Genomic DNA, 19,381 nt, shown 5'->3' with positions numbered 1-19,381 from the left:
AGGGAAATGCCTTTTGGGAGGCCGAGTATCATTGGTATTCCCCCAAATGTAGTGACTTTTGTAATTCTGCGTGTGCATGGGAGCCCTGGATGCTTCGTCCTTGCAGTTAGAAAAGGAGGTGGTCAGGCAGATCTCTGTGAGTTCGAGGCCAGCCTGGTCTACAAGAGCTAGTTCCAGGACAGAAACCAAAAGCTACGGAGAAACCCTGTCTTGAAAAATCCAAAATAATAATAATTATAATTATAATAATAATAATAATAGAAAAGGAGGTGGTGATTCTTACAGAGCATAGGGCTATGGGAGGTTGTGTGCCTACCAGATATAAGTTTTAATCTTTTTGTACCTTAGCTATTTCTGGAAAAGAGATGGCCTCTTCTACATGTGTTGTTAGGACTCTGACAGAAGACCAATATTGTGCAAACTGTGGTCCCTCTCTTTATACCTTGACTGGTGTCAAGTATTGATCTGGAATGCTCTGTAGAGCCTAAAGAGAACATTCATGGGTGTTGGTAGTGTTGTTCAACATATGAAACTGATCTTTAAATCTACTATTTTATTAGTGGAACCCTCATAAGATCCTTTTTTGTTAAAATTAGGATACAAATCCCAAGAAGTGTTCTTTTACAGTACCCAATGTAATTGTTAAGTAGACTAGCAAATTTATTAAGGTCAGGACCAGAACTTGCATAAGATCACAGTTCAGTGTTATCAAAAGGTAGTGTTGTTAAGGAAACATATTTATCATGGCCTGTTTATTTTCAGTTGAGTACCTTTATTTAACTTCGAAATGCTAATATTAACTGTTCTTCAAATTTTATTCATTTAGGTGTTATGAGATGGAGAAAAGACTAAAAACACCAGATCTTTTCAAATTCCCTTTCTTTGAAGCCATATGCTGGTTTGTAGCCAAAAGTTTGCTGGAAACCCTGAAAGGTAATTTGTACACTCTGTTGTGTGATAAGATGTGTGTTTGCAAATTCCTTCAGGGACCCTTTGCTAGATTTCACCCTCACTTTTTTTTTTAAATATTTATTTATTTATTATGTATACAGTGTTTTACTGCATGTACGCCTGTACACCAGAAGAGGGCACCAGATCTCATTACAGATGGTTGTGAGCCACCATGTGGTTGCTGGGAATTGAACTCAGGACCTCTGGAAGAGCAGCCATTGCTCTTAACCTCTGAGCCATCTCTTCAGCGCTGTCACCCTCACTTTTAAAATTATTTTATTTTTAATTATGTGAATGTATGTTGGGATTTGTCCATGTGAGCACAGTGCTGGGAACTCAGGTCCTCTGCTAGAACAGTAGATGCTCTTAACTTTTTGAGCCATCTCTCCAGTTTGGCTTCCCCTCTTTAAAAAAGTATGTATTTCTTTCCCCTGCTAAGAATATTTTTAGCAGTTAGAGCAGTGGTTCTCAACTTGACTCTTGAATACAGTTAGTTCCTCATGCTGTGGAGACCCCCCAACCATAAAATTATTTCATAACTGTAATTTTGCTGTTATGACTCATAAGGTAGATATCGAGTATGTGACCCCAAAGGGAATCATGATCCTGAGGTTTAGAACCACTGAGTTAGAGTATCTGGTCTATAGCAATCCCCTCCTTATTCTTAGAAATCAGGTACCCAAATACTGAAAAACAGTCATTTCATTTAATAAGAGTGAATGGCCTGCGCACGCGCGCGCACACACACACACACACACACACACTGTCTTATTCTCAAAAATGTAGCTTGTGTCACAGACAGACTACTACCTAACACTTGTTCTGAAATACTTGCTTAAAAATTTAGAGTGGTGTAGGATGGGCATGGTGATACATGCCTTTAACCTCAGTACTCACAAGGCAGAGGTAGGCAGACACCTCTTAGTTGAAGTCAGCCTGGTGTACATAATGAGTCCTAGGCCAGCTGAGGTTATGTAGTGATACTCTTTAAATATTTTTTTTTAATTTTATGTATATGAGTGTTTGTCTCTATGTATGTGTGCACCTGGTAAGAGAAGGGGACATGAGATTGCTCAGAACTTACAGGAGTTACAGGTAGTTATGGGCCACTATCTTAGGGTTTCTACTGCTGTGAAGAGACATCATGACCACCAGCAACTCTTATGAGGACAAAAACATTAAATTGGGGCTGGCTTACAGTTTAGAGATTTAGTCTATTATTGTTATGGTGGGAAGCATGAAGGCATACAGACAGACATGGGGCTGGAAAGGTAGCTAAAAGTTCTGGATCTATAGGTAGTAGGAAGAGAGAGACCTTGAGCCTGGCTTGCTTCTGAAACCTTCAAGTCCACCCCCAAAGGTACACTTCCTCCAACAAGGCCACGCCTCTTAATAGTGTCACTCCCTATCAGCAGCCTATGGGAGTCACTTTCATTCACACCACCACAGCCTCCCTGTGGGTAATAGGAAATAAGTCTGGGTCCTCTGCAACAACAGCAAGTGCTATTAAACTGTTTTACCATCTCTAGTCCCAAATGATAATATTGTTACAGTTAACTCTCAGATAGATGTACAGTGGTCTAAAATCTAGACATTTATTTCTTTATATATTTAAGTTATATAAGAAGAAAAGTTGGAATGAAAAAAGTAACAAACTAAAGGTAATTTGTAGTATTGTGTATGTGTACACACACACATATGCAGTAAAAGTCTGGGGTCATTTCCTTCCAAAGTTTAAAGGGGGGGGGGGGCAGCAAGATAGCTCAGTGTTAAGGTGCTTGCTCTAAGCTTGACCACCTAAATTTGAACACTGAATCACATAGGAGTTGAAAGGAGGGAACCAATTCTGTGTTTGTCCTCTCAGCTTGCACACATACAAAATGATGAAAAAGAATGAAACCATTATAAAGACACCACCTTACTTCAAATGGAAAGGTGAGAACAGTGAGTCCTTGTGTCAGGAGAGAGGCTGTGGCAGTTTTAGGAGTATGTGTATAATAGGTTAGGGTCCCTCAGATGAGGAAGACCGTACAGGAACAACCTGTGATCTAGAAGTGAGTCTTTAGTGTGAATCTCTGACTTTATTGAGTATTATTCTTGGCTAAAGGGATGGCTGTGAATTGCGCCCATTTCTCAGTGACCAGGTTGTTGTTGTTGATTTTTCCCTTGAACATAGTCTCCAAGTTCAAGTCTAGAACAGCAGGAACATGTATTATACACTTGTAAAAGTAGCTGTAAGTGTCTTTGTTTTAGAAATAAAATTTAATTCCTGAACTCTCCAGTTAAGAAATCTAAAGTTCTACATTTGGTTGGTAGTTCTTTTTCTTGCCTCTTTTCTCTAACTCTGACTCAAGGACATAAAGTTTATATCATCTGGTTAGCTAGATGAAGCTCTACTACTTCATATTCATTCTGTTTCTGTCTCCTCCCATCCCCACACTTCTTTCTACTCAGAAGCCTAGAAGAAGCCTTTTAGAACAAAATAGAAGTTTATCTGAAATATGAAATATTGTTGCTCATTAAATTGTAGCACCAATTTACTCTTAGAAATAACTAGTATTTTATCACCTCATGTAAAAAAAGGTTCAGAAATACTGAGGTCTATGACATTCATTATTGAGGTTTTTTTTTTTCCTTTCCCTTTTCTTACTTTTTTAGACAGGGTGAGTCTGACCCAGAACTCACTATGTAGACTAGGCTGGCTCAAACTCAAGAGATTAGCTTGACTCTGCCTTCCCAGTGCTGGAATTAAAAGCATGTATCACCACACCTGGTCACCACTGAGTTTGCTGAAGAATGATCATGGAGCGTCTGAGTCTTGTCTTCTTTAATGTCTTTTGAAGTTTTGTAAACTTTACACTTGCATATCTTGATAGATTTATTCCTAGGTACTTTGCATTTTAGTGCTTTTATAAATATAGCATACTATTTTATAATATTATTCCCATGGTGGAGTCATGTAAAGTTGTTTCCATATTTCAATATGGTCAAATACTGGCAATGGCAACTCCATATGGCTCAGCCTAATAGTAGTGGTAGGGACAAACCCAGGACCTTGTGTACGAGGCAAATGTTCTACCACTAAGCTACAATCTCAGTCCTGAAACAGGATTTTTTTTTGTTTGTTTGATTGTTTTGATTTTTGATGCAGGATTTCTCTGTGTCACTGTAACTGTCCTGGAATTAGCTCTATAAACCAGACTGTCCTTAAATTCAGAGAGATCTGTCTGACCCTGTCTCCCAAGTGCTGGGATTTAAAGGCATGCACCACCACTGTCCAGCTAAGCAGGCATTTTTCAAAGCATCAATTAAGTTGTTTTTTTAACTTGAGTAGCAATTACCTGAGTAACAGCCTTCTTTAAACTAGGTACATAGATGTATATATGTTGGCCATCATCATAGGCATTCATCCAAGAAAATCTTGGTACCACCCCTACAGTATAATTAAGTTCCATCTGCCTCCTCTTCTGTAGTTAACTACTGTCTTCACTTCTGCGATAATCCTTTTCTTTAGTTTCATCACCCATGTTTTGAATGGCAGTAATATTTTCTATTTGTAAATTTCATATAATTTCAAACTGATACTATCCTATGGCCTTTAAAATTATGTTTTATCTACTTATTTTGGTGTGGGAAGGGTGTGGGTCTGCCATACATGTGTGTCTTTATGTCTGAATGTGTGTATATGCACACATGTGTCTTCAGAAGCCAGAAAAGGGCATCAAATCCCTTGTTGCTGGAGTTAGAGGTAGTTCTGAGTCATCTGATGTGGTACTGAGAATTGAACCCCAGTCCTGTAAGAGTAACAAGTGCGCTTAACTGCTAGGCTATCTCTCTGGCCCCAACGATTTTTAAAAAGTCTCGAAAAACCAAAAAAAAAAAAATCTTTTAGTTTATATGTTTCTTAGCGCCTGTAATTTAAAATTCCTAATCATTTGTTACCTGTTGCTGTTATCTATTGTGTTGATTTCTAGCTTAATTGCGCTTTTGAGCATCTAAGTGATTAAGATCATTGGGATTTGTTGAGGCCTCGTTATGGTCCCTGCAGTGCAGATGATTTTTGTAAATGTAATGAGTATGTCTGAAAAAAATGTGCACTTTGCAATTTCTAGGTGCAGTATCCTATTTATGACTATTGAACCAAATTTTATATTGCTTGAATTGAATTATCTGTCTACCTATTTTTTCAGTCTACTCTATGTTTACTATTTTTGTTAGAAATATCCCACTGTAATTGTGAAATTGTTTATTGTATTTTGTTGTTTTTTCTTTTTTTTTATATTTCAGGCTTGAAATTTTAAATGTTTTCCTAGTGAATTGAGTTTTTGAACGTGTTGAAATGATGCTTTATTAATGATGACATATTACTACAGCTATCTCAACTTTATTTTCAAAACTTAACATCGTTTTCATACTGTTTTATTTTAAACAACAGAACTGAAAGAAGATGGGTTCCAGCCTCAAACCTACTTAGTACAGGGAGTGAAAGCACTGCATACTGCTTTAAAAGTATGGATGAAAAAAGAAGTAAGTTGTTTTTGCTGGGTTTGTTTGTTTGCTTGTTGGGGTTTTTTTTTTTTTGTGGCAAGTCATGAAAATGGTCCTTTTATTGTGGTCAGCATTCACATGCTAGTTGTAAAAGGAATGAAATTATTATTTTATATACAGTTTGTACTCTCTGTCATACTATACACAGATGTATTGATTCTGGTTAGAGAATAAAGAGCTTTGGTTTTCTTTATTTTTGAAAAAGCAAAATGCAAGTATATTTATGATTCTAAGAAACAAGCAGGCTGATAGAGTAACAAGCCATGTTGAGCTCTTAGCATATCAAGCACTGTGCTTTGTCTTTACATGTGTGACCTCGTTTAGTCTTGTAGAGTTGCTGTGTGGGGTCTGGGTGCTGCGCTGTCCCCATTTAAGTAACTTTCGTTTCCTGTCCTGACTACCCAGTCCCAAATAACTGACTCAGAGGCTGAATATGAATCATAAATGTTTGGCTGATAGCTCAGGCTAACTGTTACATTTAAAGTTACCCCATATTTCTATCTGTGCTTTGCCACGTGACTCATGGTTAGGGTTATCATGGTTTGTTACCTCATTTTTACATGTCCTGCTTGCTCAGCGGCTAGCTGGCGTCTCTCCTGACTGCCCTTCTTCTTCCCATCTTTCTCAGTTTGACTTTTCTGCCTAACTTCCTACCCAATTACTGACCTGTCAGTTTTTTATTAGCGGACATATTCATATCCATAGTGTAGAAAAGGATTGTTGCACAGTAAGAACTTGTGAGGCTAGGATAAAAAGTCCTGCTCTTTGCCACTAGTAGGTTTATAAAAAAACTGAAAGAAAGGAAGGGGCAAGAATAGTTTTCAGTTATCCCAGGCTTTTTCTGAGAGTTCATCCAAATCTGCATTTGGAGTTAAGTGTTTACTTTTACTTCCCTTCTGCTTCTGTAGCATGTTCTTACGTACTTAGGCTTAAAACTAATGTGTATAATGTATGTATGTTTTCTTCACTAAGCTTTTGAACTCTTATTTCAACTCTATGGAGCTTCACACATGATCTTAAATAATATGATTGATAAATATATGTGCTGATGATTTCCAGATTTGCTTGCTATCCATTTAAAATAAAATTCTTGCTGTTAAGGGAAATGAGGAGAGCCAATGAGAAACTTAATGTCTATAAAGCACCTTCTGTGTAAGCCTGAGAACAGGGGACCAATGTAAAGGTCAAAGGAAACTCCACAAAGTTCATGTGCCTGTCTGTGTCTGTCTGTCTGTCTGTCTGTCTCTCTCTCTCTCTCTCTCAATAATAATAATAATAATAATGTTATTATTATTATAAATTTTTAAAAGGAAATATGGGAAACAATAAATACTAGCCTATACTCCAGGAAATTTCATTTTAGGATTTTAATTTAAGATTAGTGCTACAAGGGCTGGAGAGATGGCTCAGAGGTTAAGAGCACTGACTGCTCTTCCAGAGGTCCTGAGTTCAATTCCCAGCAACCACATGGTGGCTCGCGGCCATCTATGGTGAGATCTGGTGCCCTCTTTTGGCATGCAAGCATACATGGAAGGAATGTTGTGTACATAATAAATAAATAAATCTTTAAAAAAAAAGAATACTTTAAAAAAAAAAGATTAGTGCTACAAATCCATTAGGGCAAGGTGCCATAGAAACATAAAGGAAAGTTAAAAACATGCCTTCCACTCTCAGATTTTATCATGTGTGTGAGGAGGAAAAGCATAAGCAAGTTAACAGCTGTGTAGCATGATTGAATGTAAACTGTAGAAATTGTGTGCCTTTGTCCCTTTGTCTCCTGGTAGAGGCTTTGGATGGGTGCTTCAGATGTGTGTTAGCATTGCCTTGAGAACATTTTGAAAATAAAATCCCTGTATTTTGCTTGGGATTTTGGTTTTAATAGCCCTAGAGTAGAATTGATCCTAAAAACATCTTACATGATTTCTGTACATAGTTAGTTTTTATTACAAGTATTATTAGGCATTGTAAGTAAAGTGTGTTTCAAAACATTTCTACATTTTTAGTAATTTTGTTCAAAGATAAGAGGCAGTTCAGTATACTGGTTAAAATTTTGGGTTCTGGAGTCAGATATTCAGAATCAAATCTCATCTCTGCTAGTAGTAAGCTGTTTCATTGTGGATATATTACATAAGGTCAGTGTCTCAGTTATGATGGCAATACTCATCATAACCTGTAAAAGGTTGAGCATCTCCAATCTGAAATCTGAAGTGCCCCCAAATCTAAAACATGACTAATCCTAAGTATCTCAGATGAGGAATATCCAGCTTGAAGTATCCATGTCACCCTTATAATGAGGATGAGTTCGTGCTTACCAAGTGCACTTAACAGTATCAGAATACAGAATTAACACTATTGCACGTTATTGTTGCTAACTAATTTCTGCAAGTTATACTTAAAACAATTCAGTAATAAAGCAAAAATGAAACTAGTTTGTGTCTAAAAATCAAATGTCCTTAGATACGGAAAGAAATAATTTGTAAATAGACATAAAACTAATGGTCGGGCTGGAGAGATGGCTCAGTGGTTAAGAGCACCGACTGCTCTTCCAGAGGTCCTGAGTTCAATTCCCAGCAACCACATGGTGGCTCACAACCATCTGTAATGGGGGTCTGGCGCCCTCTTCTGGCTGTCAGCCATACATGCAGGCAGAACATGTATACATAATAAAAAAATAAAATCTTTGAAAAAAAATAATGGTACTAGTTTGTAGTTAGTAGATATGCTCACTTACTAATTTATTTCTTGTACCTGTTAATGGTATTTTTTTCATTTGCTTTTGACTATTAAACTTTTAACTCAAATTTATTCAAAGTATACTTTCCATGAAAAACAGGGATTACTTAATGCCAATGGTCCCTACAAAAATCCTTATGCATTTTGAATTAAATGTTAGGCTTAATTTCTTTATTGATAGTTGTACTTAGGATCACAGTGGAATTTGTGGTGTAGAATGCATTATAAAATAAGATTCACTGTGAGACAAATAAGAGGATTTTATTTGATATGTGGATCTTCTTAGGTGACCATCTACCAAGTACATAAACTCTTTGAGAATGGCTTAACATTATCAACAGGTCTTTAAAATATAGAGAACTTTATGAAATAAGTTGGGCTTTAAATTTTAAGTGACTTTGGTTTTCTTATCTTTATTACTCCAAATACAGCTTGTATCTGAACATGCCTTTGAAATTCCAGACAATGTTAGACCTGGACATCTTATTAAGGAACTTTCTAAAGTAATTCGAGCAATAGAGGTAAGAAGTTATCATTAAATATGTTTGCTTGCTATCTGCCTTGAGAAGCACATGGATCTGTCACCATGCTGTAAATATTGAAAGCACTTTCACACTGGTGAAAGAATACAGTGAGCTGAGTTAGCGTTACAGATTATAGGCTTCTAATGTCTTACAAAAAAATATAAAGTGTTGCATAATAAAATAGCAAAGCAATAGTTCCAGTTACTGTAAATCCCCTAAGTTTCTCCAAAAATTAAAGCAAAAGTCACAGTATGATGTTTACCTGGAGATGAATGTAAGTGAAGTAGTTAGAGGAACGGATAAAACAGTAAGGGGAGTGAAGCTGGGTTCAAAAGAATATCAGGGACTCCTTTGACCAAAAATACTGGAGCAATTTGAGAAGTCAGTGCCTTTGATAAAAGCCCATATATGAAGTGAAATGTTTTCATTTTTAAGAGCTGATGTCAGTATAGAAAAACGGGGGTTTTCATTAAAATAGTTCTTCTGGAAACTAACTTGCTTGTTTAGTGTTTAGTTTGAAATAAGAGGAAATTTACCGGTGGAATGGAGGCCACCTGGTAGATTATATTAGGTAATTTACGTTTACACTTATTAATTTACATAAGTCCTAATCTTACATTAGGACTGTAGAAAGGAAGAGGAGCTGGAGACATGATTCAGCAGTAACAGGCTAGGTGCACAACCAGGATGTCAAGAATGGAAAGTAGTATACATCTAACAAATATCAATCATGTCTTTTTGTTCTTGGTACCGGGGACTGAACCAGGGCCTTGTGCTTGTTAGGCAAGTTCCCTCTACTACTGAACTAAAATCTCTAAACCTCTAAGGAAGATCACTATGTTGGGTTTACTGTCAATGGATAGACTATTTCATGTATTTTCAGATGTAGCAAAAATTTATTAAAGAGTGATAGTAATGGCATGTAAATGAGTTTTCTATCAAAAGTCTTATCAAATATATATAAAATATATGACCTATTATCTGTGACATATATGTGCATATATGTGTTTCATGCACAGTAAAACCAAATTGATAGTTTAGTAACACAAGTATCATTTCTGAAAATGTCAACTCCAATTTAATATTACAAATTTAAGATGAAAGTTTGGTGTGGTGGTACATGCTTGTAATCTTAGCACTTGGGAAGCTGAATCAGCTCCCCTCACCCTAAATCTTCTTCAGATAAAATAAGGAAATGCATTGTTCACAAAGTATATGAAGGAGAAGGGAATAAAAAGCTCAGGAAAGCTGAGGACTTGATTTAACTTCCTCTTAAATGATTGAATAGGATGTGTTTGTTTGTTAAAGTATTTTTATGGTTAATTGCTTAGTTAGGTATATGTACAGGAGCCTTGCCATAAAACATACTCTGAATTTGATTTTTATAGGAAGAAAATGGCAAACCAATTAAATCTCAGGGAATTCCTACTGTGTGTCCAGTTTCACGGTCTTCAAATGAAGCATCTTCACCATATCATTCCCGGCGAAAGATGAGGAAACTTCGAGATCATCATGTCAGAACTCCTTCTAACCTAGATATCCTTGAGCTCCATACAAGGGAAGTCCTCAGAAGATTAGAGATGTGTCCGTGGGAGGAGGCAAGTATATATCAGGATCCAAAAAGTGTTTGGATAGTACATACAGCAATTCGGCTAGTTTCTACTGTGCATTTATAGAGGATAATATTTGTCTGTGGGAGGCCATGAATCTCGTTTTTCTAGTCAGTGGTGTGGTGTTAAGATACCTAGAGTTCATTCATTTGCTGACATGTTCATTATTCAATAAATAAAATTAAAAAGTATTTATCCAAATATCTTATTTTTCTGGTTTCTGAAAAAGATGCCAGAGCAAACAAACTTGAGTCTCTACCCCCATGTAGGTTTTATCAAAATTTAAGTTGGAAGACGGAGACATAGATTAAAATGATATAATTTAAGGCTGAGCATGATGGCCCATTCCTATAATCCTAGCATTTGGGAGTCTGAGGCAAGGGGTTTACTGCAAGTTAAGGCTACGCAGTGAAACCCTTTCTCAAACAAACTGCAGCAACGAAATACATGTTTCCAATGCTAAGTATTTTGAGGGGACCCAGAACAAGGGTAGCAAGGAAGTAGAGGCTGGCTACTTTGCTTAGTGCCTTACAGGTGTTGATGTTTGAATTTATACTTAACTAACAAAAGAAGTCAAATGAAGGCCTGGCAGTGGTGGCACACGCTTTTAATCCCAGCACTCAAGTTCGAGGCCAGCCTGGTCTACAAGAGCTAGTTCCAGGTCAGGCTCCAAAGCTACAGAGAAACCCTGTCTCAAAAAAAGAAAAAAAAAAGAGAGAAATCAAATGAAAACACAGCTTTGAATTAGTATTGCCAGGCAGTACAGTAAGTTGGACAAACACAGAACCGATAGAACCAGTCCAACTATCAAAATTGGCATGGGGGGTCACAGGAAAGGGTAGAAGGGGAGGGGGGAGGGAGGGGAGCAGAGAAAAATATATAGTGCAATAAAAAAAAAACAAAGAATAAATCTATTTAAGTTGAAGTCCTGGTGTACTGGACAGAATCAGGAAGAGTGTGGGGTAGTGGCACCTCAATAAATCATGCTACCGAGTTTGTGATAAAATCTGCATCACCCTTAATTTTATAGCTTAAGGATTGACATAGGTAATATAAAGTAAGATACAGCTATTGCTGACTTTAAAATACTAAAAGAAGCTACATAGTCATTATAATTTTATATGTTCTTATATTTGATACTATTATGCTGTTTTGAGATACTGAACCTACTTAACCCATAGTTATTTTGAAAAGCTTATAATAAGTTCTATTAATAAGGAGAAGATCTCAAAGAGAAGCTTTTATATGTTAAAAAGAAAACAGCTCCTATCATGTCTTTTAATAAATGATGGCTCTTGTGCCTTGGAAGTAGACAGTCCAGGTTAGGGTAAGTGAGAGAGCCCCACAGCTGGGCTTCATCAAGAAAAAAGTGATACTTGGCCTAAAGCCATTTGACTCCAGTAAGAAAGGCCTGTGTTTGGATTTTCTGTATGCAGATTTTACATCTTATATTAGAAAATTATTTTATTGCTAATGGCTCTACTGAAAGATAAGCAATTTGTATGTGTTGGAATGAGGAACTCTAGATTCTGGGTCATTGAGATCTCTCCAAATCTAGACGGCTGCCCATCCCTTTACAAGGCAAGACCATGGAAGGAGGAGCAGTATGCAGTCTTTTCAGTTGGTCAGGACTTTCTGAAGGTGGATAGTAAATCAGTTGTGCTTTGTACTTTTAAGGACATACTGAATGGAAAATTCAACAAACATCTCCAGCCATCTTCTACAGTACCTGAATGGAGAGCAAAAGAGAATGATCTACGATTACTGCTTACAAATGGAAGAATAATTAAGTACGTAAAGTAGATCAAACTACCAGATTAATTTTTAGTGAATCTCACTTAATCACTCTACATTATTGGACAGCCAATTGTATTAGGTGAAAGGGTCTCAATTCTCTACTGTGTCTGAATGAATGGAGGGGAAGGGAACACAGAGCCTTATGCTATTTCTGATCCAATTTTTCCTTCTATGGTATAGAGATGAGAGACAGCTGTTTGCAGATCGGAGTCTTTATACAGCAGATAGTGAAAATGAAGAAGACAAGAGACCAACAAAGAAGGCAAACATAAAGACAGAGAGCTCAGAAAGAGAGGGGGCAGAAAGTGAAGGATCTCCAAAACCACTAAACAGTATGTTTTTCATTCTTCCACTAATGTGATAATGGGCAACTCACTGGTGTTTGAATTGTTGTAGGATTGAAAACATTTGCATTTATAACACTGTTGGAAAATCTGAAGTATTTTTAAATAGGTCATCGATCATCAAAGTGCTGAATATGAATGCCAAATAAGGTGTGGTAGCCAGGGGCAGATTACCAGTGAAGGAGTATGTGATGGTCAGCAAGACCCAGATAGCTTCCTTGTCTTTAAAAAGCTCATATACTTTATGGCTTCTACTCCCCAAAGTGAGTTTCAAGTTTAACTTCATTTCACATATGGCTTTTGCTAACATGTCTTTGGTTCTCATAATTAAGAGACATCTGGTTGGGTGATCTGCAGCTAGTGGGAATCCAAGTAGTGTGGTGCTATTTGATTGACTGTTGACAGGCAGCTCCTACTGGTATGTTAATTGGTTATCATCAAGTGAAGTGATAATAGGAATATCAGACACTGTAGTAATATCATCTTCTCCTTGAAGTTTTTCTTTGAGTAAATCTTAATTCCCAGACAGTTTTCAAGAACAGCATATACCTTTTCGTTTAAAAAGTAATTAAAAACAGTATTTTTTGACGAGTGTTCTGCATAATAAATACTGTTGAATTCATTTTGAATATCTGTTTCCACTAGTTCCCAGTAAGTCTGGTCCTCTGTGGTTGGTAACTGTCTTTGTTCACATGTCAGGGCAAGACAGTGTATCACTGAGAACTGATGGGACAGTTGCTATGCAGCAGTACTTGTGGAAGAGAAAGGCCCAGATTATAAACTACTTGAACCCACAGTCCGTGAATGCAGTGAGCTTTGAGAGTTGCCATTTTGTTCTCTAAAGAAAACGAAGGGAAAGTCAGAAGCAGCTTGTAGTTCATTTTAGTTTTAGAGCTTTGTTTTATTTTTCCTGGAAAGAAATATCACAGATATTTTAAGGATATACTTCAATCAGTGTATATCTTGGTCAGTTAGAAAGGAAAAGCAGTGAGAAAGGGGAGACACTGTGGGAGATGGAAAGACATCTGGAAACTGGGTGGACTTTAGAGATCATCTTTTCTCCTTGCCCCAAAGTTTGAATGACTGATTCTTGTCCTTTCTTTTCTTTACAAATTCTTCTTCAGGAATTTTTACAAGTGTGAAATCAGAACTCAGGAATAGAACATCAGAATATTCTGATGTTTCTGATTCAGAAGACTCTGGACCTGATTGTACTGCACTGGTATGCTCAGAACCCCAAGCTTTATGTGTCATTTGGTGGGATGTTGAACACCCATGTGGAAGAAGCTTGATAACAGATTTCCCAAAGCTTATCTCTGGGCTATGCAGCACATAGTCTCCCATAGTGTTACTGTGTGTATACACCATCATGTGCCTGGTCACATTCATAAGCAATTTTTGTTGGGTTCTGGTAAGGGTGGAGAAAGAGATTTATCTGCTTACACTGAGCTCTTGTGTGGTTTATGTTCTCACAGGTTATATTTTATTTTACCTTATAATGTGTAACTGTGTATTTTGTATTCCGTTAGTAGGTTACTAAAGTTACTAGAAAGTTTTAGGTTTTGATGTGAAACAAAGAAGTAATTTTATAATTCATATTCTAACTTCTAAACATAAATTTCAATTAGTTTGTACAGTCTTGGTCAGTTTCTTTTTAGCTTTGTTTCCATTTAATGATTTATTATTTCAGAAAATTAATTTTGCCACTGAAGATTCTGAAAGTTCAGGTGATGAAAAGAAACATGAAATAACATCAAACTTTAAGGAGGAATCCAATATAGTGAGGAACCTCCTTCAAAAGGGCCAGAAGCCATCCAGAAATGAAATTCCATTTAAAAGGTAGGCTTGTGGATGGTAGTAATTGTTTTGTATTGTGATGTAAATGCTGTGAAAACACCTTTAGTTTTATGTTTTACTGAATATTTAATCAAAAGAAATACACTGTTATGTTTTGGGTCACCTGCTCCTTAGGGAATGTCCTACCTCGACGAGCACAGAGGAAGAAGCTATTCAGGGCATGCTGTCTATGGCAGGGTTGCACTACTCCACGTGTCTACAGAGGCAGATACAAAGCACAGACTGCAGCGTTGAAAAGAACTCTCTCCAGGATCCCAGCAGCTGCCACAGCAGTAACCCTGAGCTTAGGCAGCTGTATCGCTGTGATAAACCGGTAGAATTTGGTAAGAAACACAAATATCAGTCTCTAAAAAGTAATATATGACTCCCAGTTTAATAGTGCTGTGATCCTAGTTGAGGTTAGAGATTATATGAATAAGGGCTGTTTACCATTAAGAAATGCTTTTTTATATAGTCATGTAAGATGCAAGCATAAGCACTCAAAATGTGGGTCAGCAAGGTGCCTCAGTGGGCTTGCTGCCAATCCCCAGGACACATAGTCGAAAGAGAGAAACAGTTCCTACAAGTTGTTGCCTGACCTCCACACAACAATTAATTAAAATGTAATTCAAATGTTAAAACTAAAAATGTAAACGACACGGGGCTGAAAATTGTGTCCACCGGCGTACTTCTGTCGTCTTGCAAAGATAGTCTTGTTTTCCTGTCACCAACTGTAAGAGCTCCCAGAGTGGAAATGTTCTAATTGGTCTGCAGAATCAGTCCATTTTCCTTTTAGGAGAGAAGAAATGAGTTTTGCATAGTTTCTTTCTGGCTGAGACTGCTTTCTCAAACTCTCTGAAAAGGAAGTAACAGAAACAGCGTGTCAGTAATGCCACCTAGTGTTTCTCCCCTGTGCTTTCAGAGAGAAAAACATCATTTCCCCAAAATCTTAGGATTGAGAAAAGGACATGTAGCAATTGTGTTCAGTCCCAAATAAATAGGGTCATCTATGCACCAGGACCTTGACCTCCATTTTATATGAAAAGGAAATATGATTTGATAAGGTTAATTTAATTTTACACACTTCACACAGGTATTATTCAAATCTGTTGGAATTTGAATCCAGGATCACTTGATCCCCAAATCTTTGCATAGTGTATAAGAGCAAACTGAACTTTGGAATGCTTTAATAGCTTGTCTAAAGTTGCATTGGTATTTGGAAGAACTCAAATTTAAATCTGTGTTTGCCTGCCATTCTCTCCTCCATTTTGCCTTCCTATAATCTGTTTGGTCCCTTAATACAGGAAAATATATACCTTTGTCCTGATGGAAAATATGTCATTTTAGAGACGTGTATTGCATTTGGTTTGCATCACATCAACAATATATGGCCATAGTGCTTGACTGTAGGTCTTCTAGCATCTAGCACAAAGCCTGTCATATAAAGACAGTTTGAAGAAAATTGAAAGAAATAGCAAGTTTGGTTGAGAGTTGCTAACTGTGGGATTTTTGTTTGTTTTAAGAAGTCTAGTAAAAGAAAAGGTATGTGAATAAATAGTTACTATATAAATGAAATGTCAGCATACATTTGCTTTCAGTTGTGAGTACTGGGTTAGTGTTAAGATAAGTTTGTGCAAAGATAACTTAATCCAAACTACTTTCTAGGCTACCATGACAAGACTGCAGATCAAGATCTGAGGACTTCTTCCTGGGCGAAACAGTTTGACAGGACTTCCAGATTTAATCCTCAGGTACTTTTCAAATGGAAATATAAAGAAGAGATTTAGGATGTTCAATATTGTTTTTGCTTTCTGTGTAAAACTTCATGTGTCTATTCAGTTCCTTTCTCTTTTGATGTCACTCATTACCTCAGTTTATTTCAGGACTTAAGGAAATCCTTACAAATTGACCTAATTATTTTATTTATTTTTTTTAAATTTATTTATTTATTATTTATACAATATTCTGTCTGTATGCCTGCAGGCCAGAAGAAGGCGCCAGACCTCTTTACAGATGGTTGTGAGCCACCATGTGGTTGCTGGGAATTGAACTCAGGACCTTTGGAAGAGCAAGCAATGCTCTTAACCACTGAGCCATCTCTCTAGCCCTTGACCTAATTATTTTAAGAGACTCAAAGAGTACTTCTAGTAAAAAGAAAAATCAGGCTTAGGCCTGGATATTGGAATTTTTCTAGCAAACAAAGATAGTAGAGATGAACCTATACTAGCTGTGTTTGAAAAGGGGTAATAATGGAAGCCAGCAAGAAGGTTCAGCTGCTCAAGGTGCCTGCTACTAGGCCTAATGACTTGTGTATTCCTGGGACCTACATGGTGGAAAGAGAACTCTAAAAGATAGCACATTGCATTGAGAACCATGATGAGCCAAGGAAACTGTGGGTTCATTGCTTCTGTTTCAGTTTTCCTCCCAATTCTGGGATAGAAGGCAGAACTTCTTGTTTGATCTTGACCTAATGAACTTCAAAACTCAAGTAATAAGTAAGAACTAATCTTCCAAACCTTTAAGTCTCTTATGGACTGAACTGACCATCATGAAGGGTAGGTACTGTCAAGCACTGATTAAGAGCACTTGCCACTGAGACTGATGGCCTGACCTTGATACCTGGTACCCACAATGATGGAAGGAGAGAAACAATTCCCACAAGTTGTCCTCTGGCCCCCACACAAGCATCCTGATGTATGGACAGGCATTGCACATGTGTGCACACACACTCACACTCTTTATATCTATGAAACATAATATAGAAGGGAAAAAAAAGCAAAATTGAGTAGTTCATTTCCTCATCTTTGTTGATCTTGGTAATGCAAAGAGCAAAATACCTCATTTATCTGAAACTTGAAAAATGTAACTACATTCCTTTCTTTCCTTCTTTAGGACTTAAGTAGAAGCCAGAAATACATCAAAAAGGAAATCTCTTCAGAAATCAGTCAGAAGGCACAAAGCAGGCATTGTGTGGACAGCAGTAACTCAAGCATTCAAAATGGAAAGTACATGCTGAATCCCAGCTTGGTTTCAGGGCCATGCCAAATAGCTAATGGCAGTCTAAGTCCAGAAAGGCCTATTGGTGAAACTTCTTTTTCAGTGCCCCTTCACCCCACCAAGAGACCTGCATCAAATCCACCACCTATCAGCAACCAGGCAACAAAAGGTAACTTTTGTACATTAGCAGGTTAGGTATCTTTGTGACTGTGTATAAAGGTGAAAGGGCCGTTTGACTCCCAAAGGGGTTGTGACCCAAGGGTTGAGAATTGCTGCTGTATACTCATCATCTCTTCCATTATGAACAGTAGCATAATAGCAGTGGGCATGAGCTACTATAGTAACAATGAGAGGATACTTAAGCCAATCTTAGGGGACAGCAGTGGCTTTCTGAGGCTCAGGAGGAAGTAGGGCCTTAAAAAGAATGGGTTTACTAGGCTGAGTTAAGAGACAAGTGACAGAAGAAATAGCAATGGAAACAGAAGAGAGCATGACCTGAGGCACAGAAGAGCAGTGATTCCTGGGGAATGCATTAAGTTGTAGTGTACTTTGTTGCTGAAGCATAGTTTAGGAGGACAATGCCTTTCTATTTTGTGTGATAATGTGGAAGGTTTTGTTTGTTTTTTTGATTTTTTTGCGAGATAGGGTTTCTTTGAACTCACAGAGTCCACTGGCCTCTGCCTCCCAAGAAAGGTGTACACCACCACCATCCAGCATGGAAAGATTTTTAAGATATGAAGTCCAGAGATGTGACTACTTTTGGAACACGCAACAAACTTCTGTGAAGCCCTCCCTTTTAAGTCTTCCAGGTATTATATGCCAAACATACTTTTTGAGAGTATTAACATTGTTGTTGGTGTTTTATAGGTAAACGTCCAAAAAAAGGAATGGCAACAGCCAAACAACGTCTTGGGAAAATCCTTAAATTGAACAGAAATGGCCATGCACGTTTCTTTGTGTGACAAAGCTGCTCTTGCAGTCACTCTTCCTTCTGGAGGCCAGTCTTGGGATGTGGAAGCCTGGCGTTTCCACCGTCCACCATCCCCTGCCTGGAGCAGCTTGTGTGTACAGTAAGAATACTGCCTGAAGAACAGAATGGACCTGATGCTGCATCTTCACTGTGCCACACCCACTCAGCAATAACCCTTTGGACCTGGTCGGGAGAGGAAGAAGGAGGGTAGAACCTTAAAAAGAGGCCTTGAACTGGAAAGGGGTCTCTTGTCAGGGCTTGAATTTAAGTTTGTTGTTGTTAGTGTCTTGATTTATTTTCAGTAGTAGGATAAAGAATTATCAATAATTTATTTAACAGATTTTTTTTAAAGTTAACAGCTTTTAAATTCTTTCTTTTTTAAAGCTATTTATTTGGAAGATTTCTGGAGAAATATCTCACTAATTTAGATTTAAGAATGTGAAGGTTTTTAAATTATTTTTGATAGTGTGTGTGTTACGTGTGGGAAGAGCCACAGTAACAGTAGCTAGTCTGGACTCTTAAATTTGATATTCAGGTTAAAGTCTTAAACAGGGATTTGATGCATTAATTATTTTAAATTAAGATGTATATGAAATCATTTTATTTTATATATTTCATGTGTTTTTTATAAGCTATTAGCTTCGCTTTTGCTAACATCCAAGGTGCATACTGTTATCCAGGTTGATTCCCTTACACACACCCCCCCCACCTTCCCACTGCACCCTCCCCCGCAACATATTGAGATGACCCAAGACTCTTCTCTTTGCAGGGAAACACCTTCATAGCCAATGTTTAAGAACCACATAAAAGAGTCCTCATTTCTCGTTTCTTTTGACATTGTGGTTTTCTTCTACATGTAAAGAAACAGGCTTGTTTCCTTTTTCATTTCTCCTGATGATATCTGGGTCCCAAAGAGAACAGCTTTAATATCTTTTTCCTATGGGGAAAGTATAAGTTTGGTTAAAATGTCATGTTTGTAGTTTTTCCAAAAACCTTTATAATTACAGAGGGCCTTCTTCATACTGCTGGTTTTGGAAGAGCCAACATCTAACACAGGTTATATCTTCCCAT

At 37.4% G+C, this 19,381-nt stretch overlaps 1 protein-coding gene across 1 annotated transcript in view; it reads left to right on the top strand.

The window, feature by feature from the left end:
* The window catches only part of LOC121435353 (lysine-specific demethylase 7A-like), a 53,123-nt gene extending 34,215 nt beyond the window's left edge, over positions 1-18,908 (top strand). Inside the window, exons 9-20 of the mRNA XM_041634618.1 lie at positions 827-933; positions 5,387-5,478; positions 8,664-8,753; positions 10,145-10,354; positions 12,044-12,156; positions 12,344-12,495; positions 13,632-13,729; positions 14,198-14,346; positions 14,479-14,687; positions 16,009-16,094; positions 17,236-17,509; positions 18,208-18,908. Of these exons, the coding sequence (XP_041490552.1) occupies positions 827-933; positions 5,387-5,478; positions 8,664-8,753; positions 10,145-10,354; positions 12,044-12,156; positions 12,344-12,495; positions 13,632-13,729; positions 14,198-14,346; positions 14,479-14,687; positions 16,009-16,094; positions 17,236-17,509; positions 18,208-18,302 (1,675 nt within the window). The 3' untranslated portion in view covers positions 18,303-18,908. The remainder of the gene's footprint in view (positions 1-826; positions 934-5,386; positions 5,479-8,663; positions 8,754-10,144; positions 10,355-12,043; positions 12,157-12,343; positions 12,496-13,631; positions 13,730-14,197; positions 14,347-14,478; positions 14,688-16,008; positions 16,095-17,235; positions 17,510-18,207) is intronic.
* Positions 18,909-19,381: the final 473 nt, after the last annotated feature.

This window comes from Microtus oregoni, unplaced genomic scaffold (assembly GCF_018167655.1).
Source record: "Microtus oregoni isolate MIOR12 unplaced genomic scaffold, Mior012 000046F_ref0000063, whole genome shotgun sequence".
Lineage (NCBI taxonomy): Eukaryota > Metazoa > Chordata > Mammalia > Rodentia > Cricetidae > Microtus > Microtus oregoni.
The sequence above is the reverse complement of the archived record's forward strand: the minus strand, read 5'-3'. Positions and strand labels throughout refer to the sequence as shown.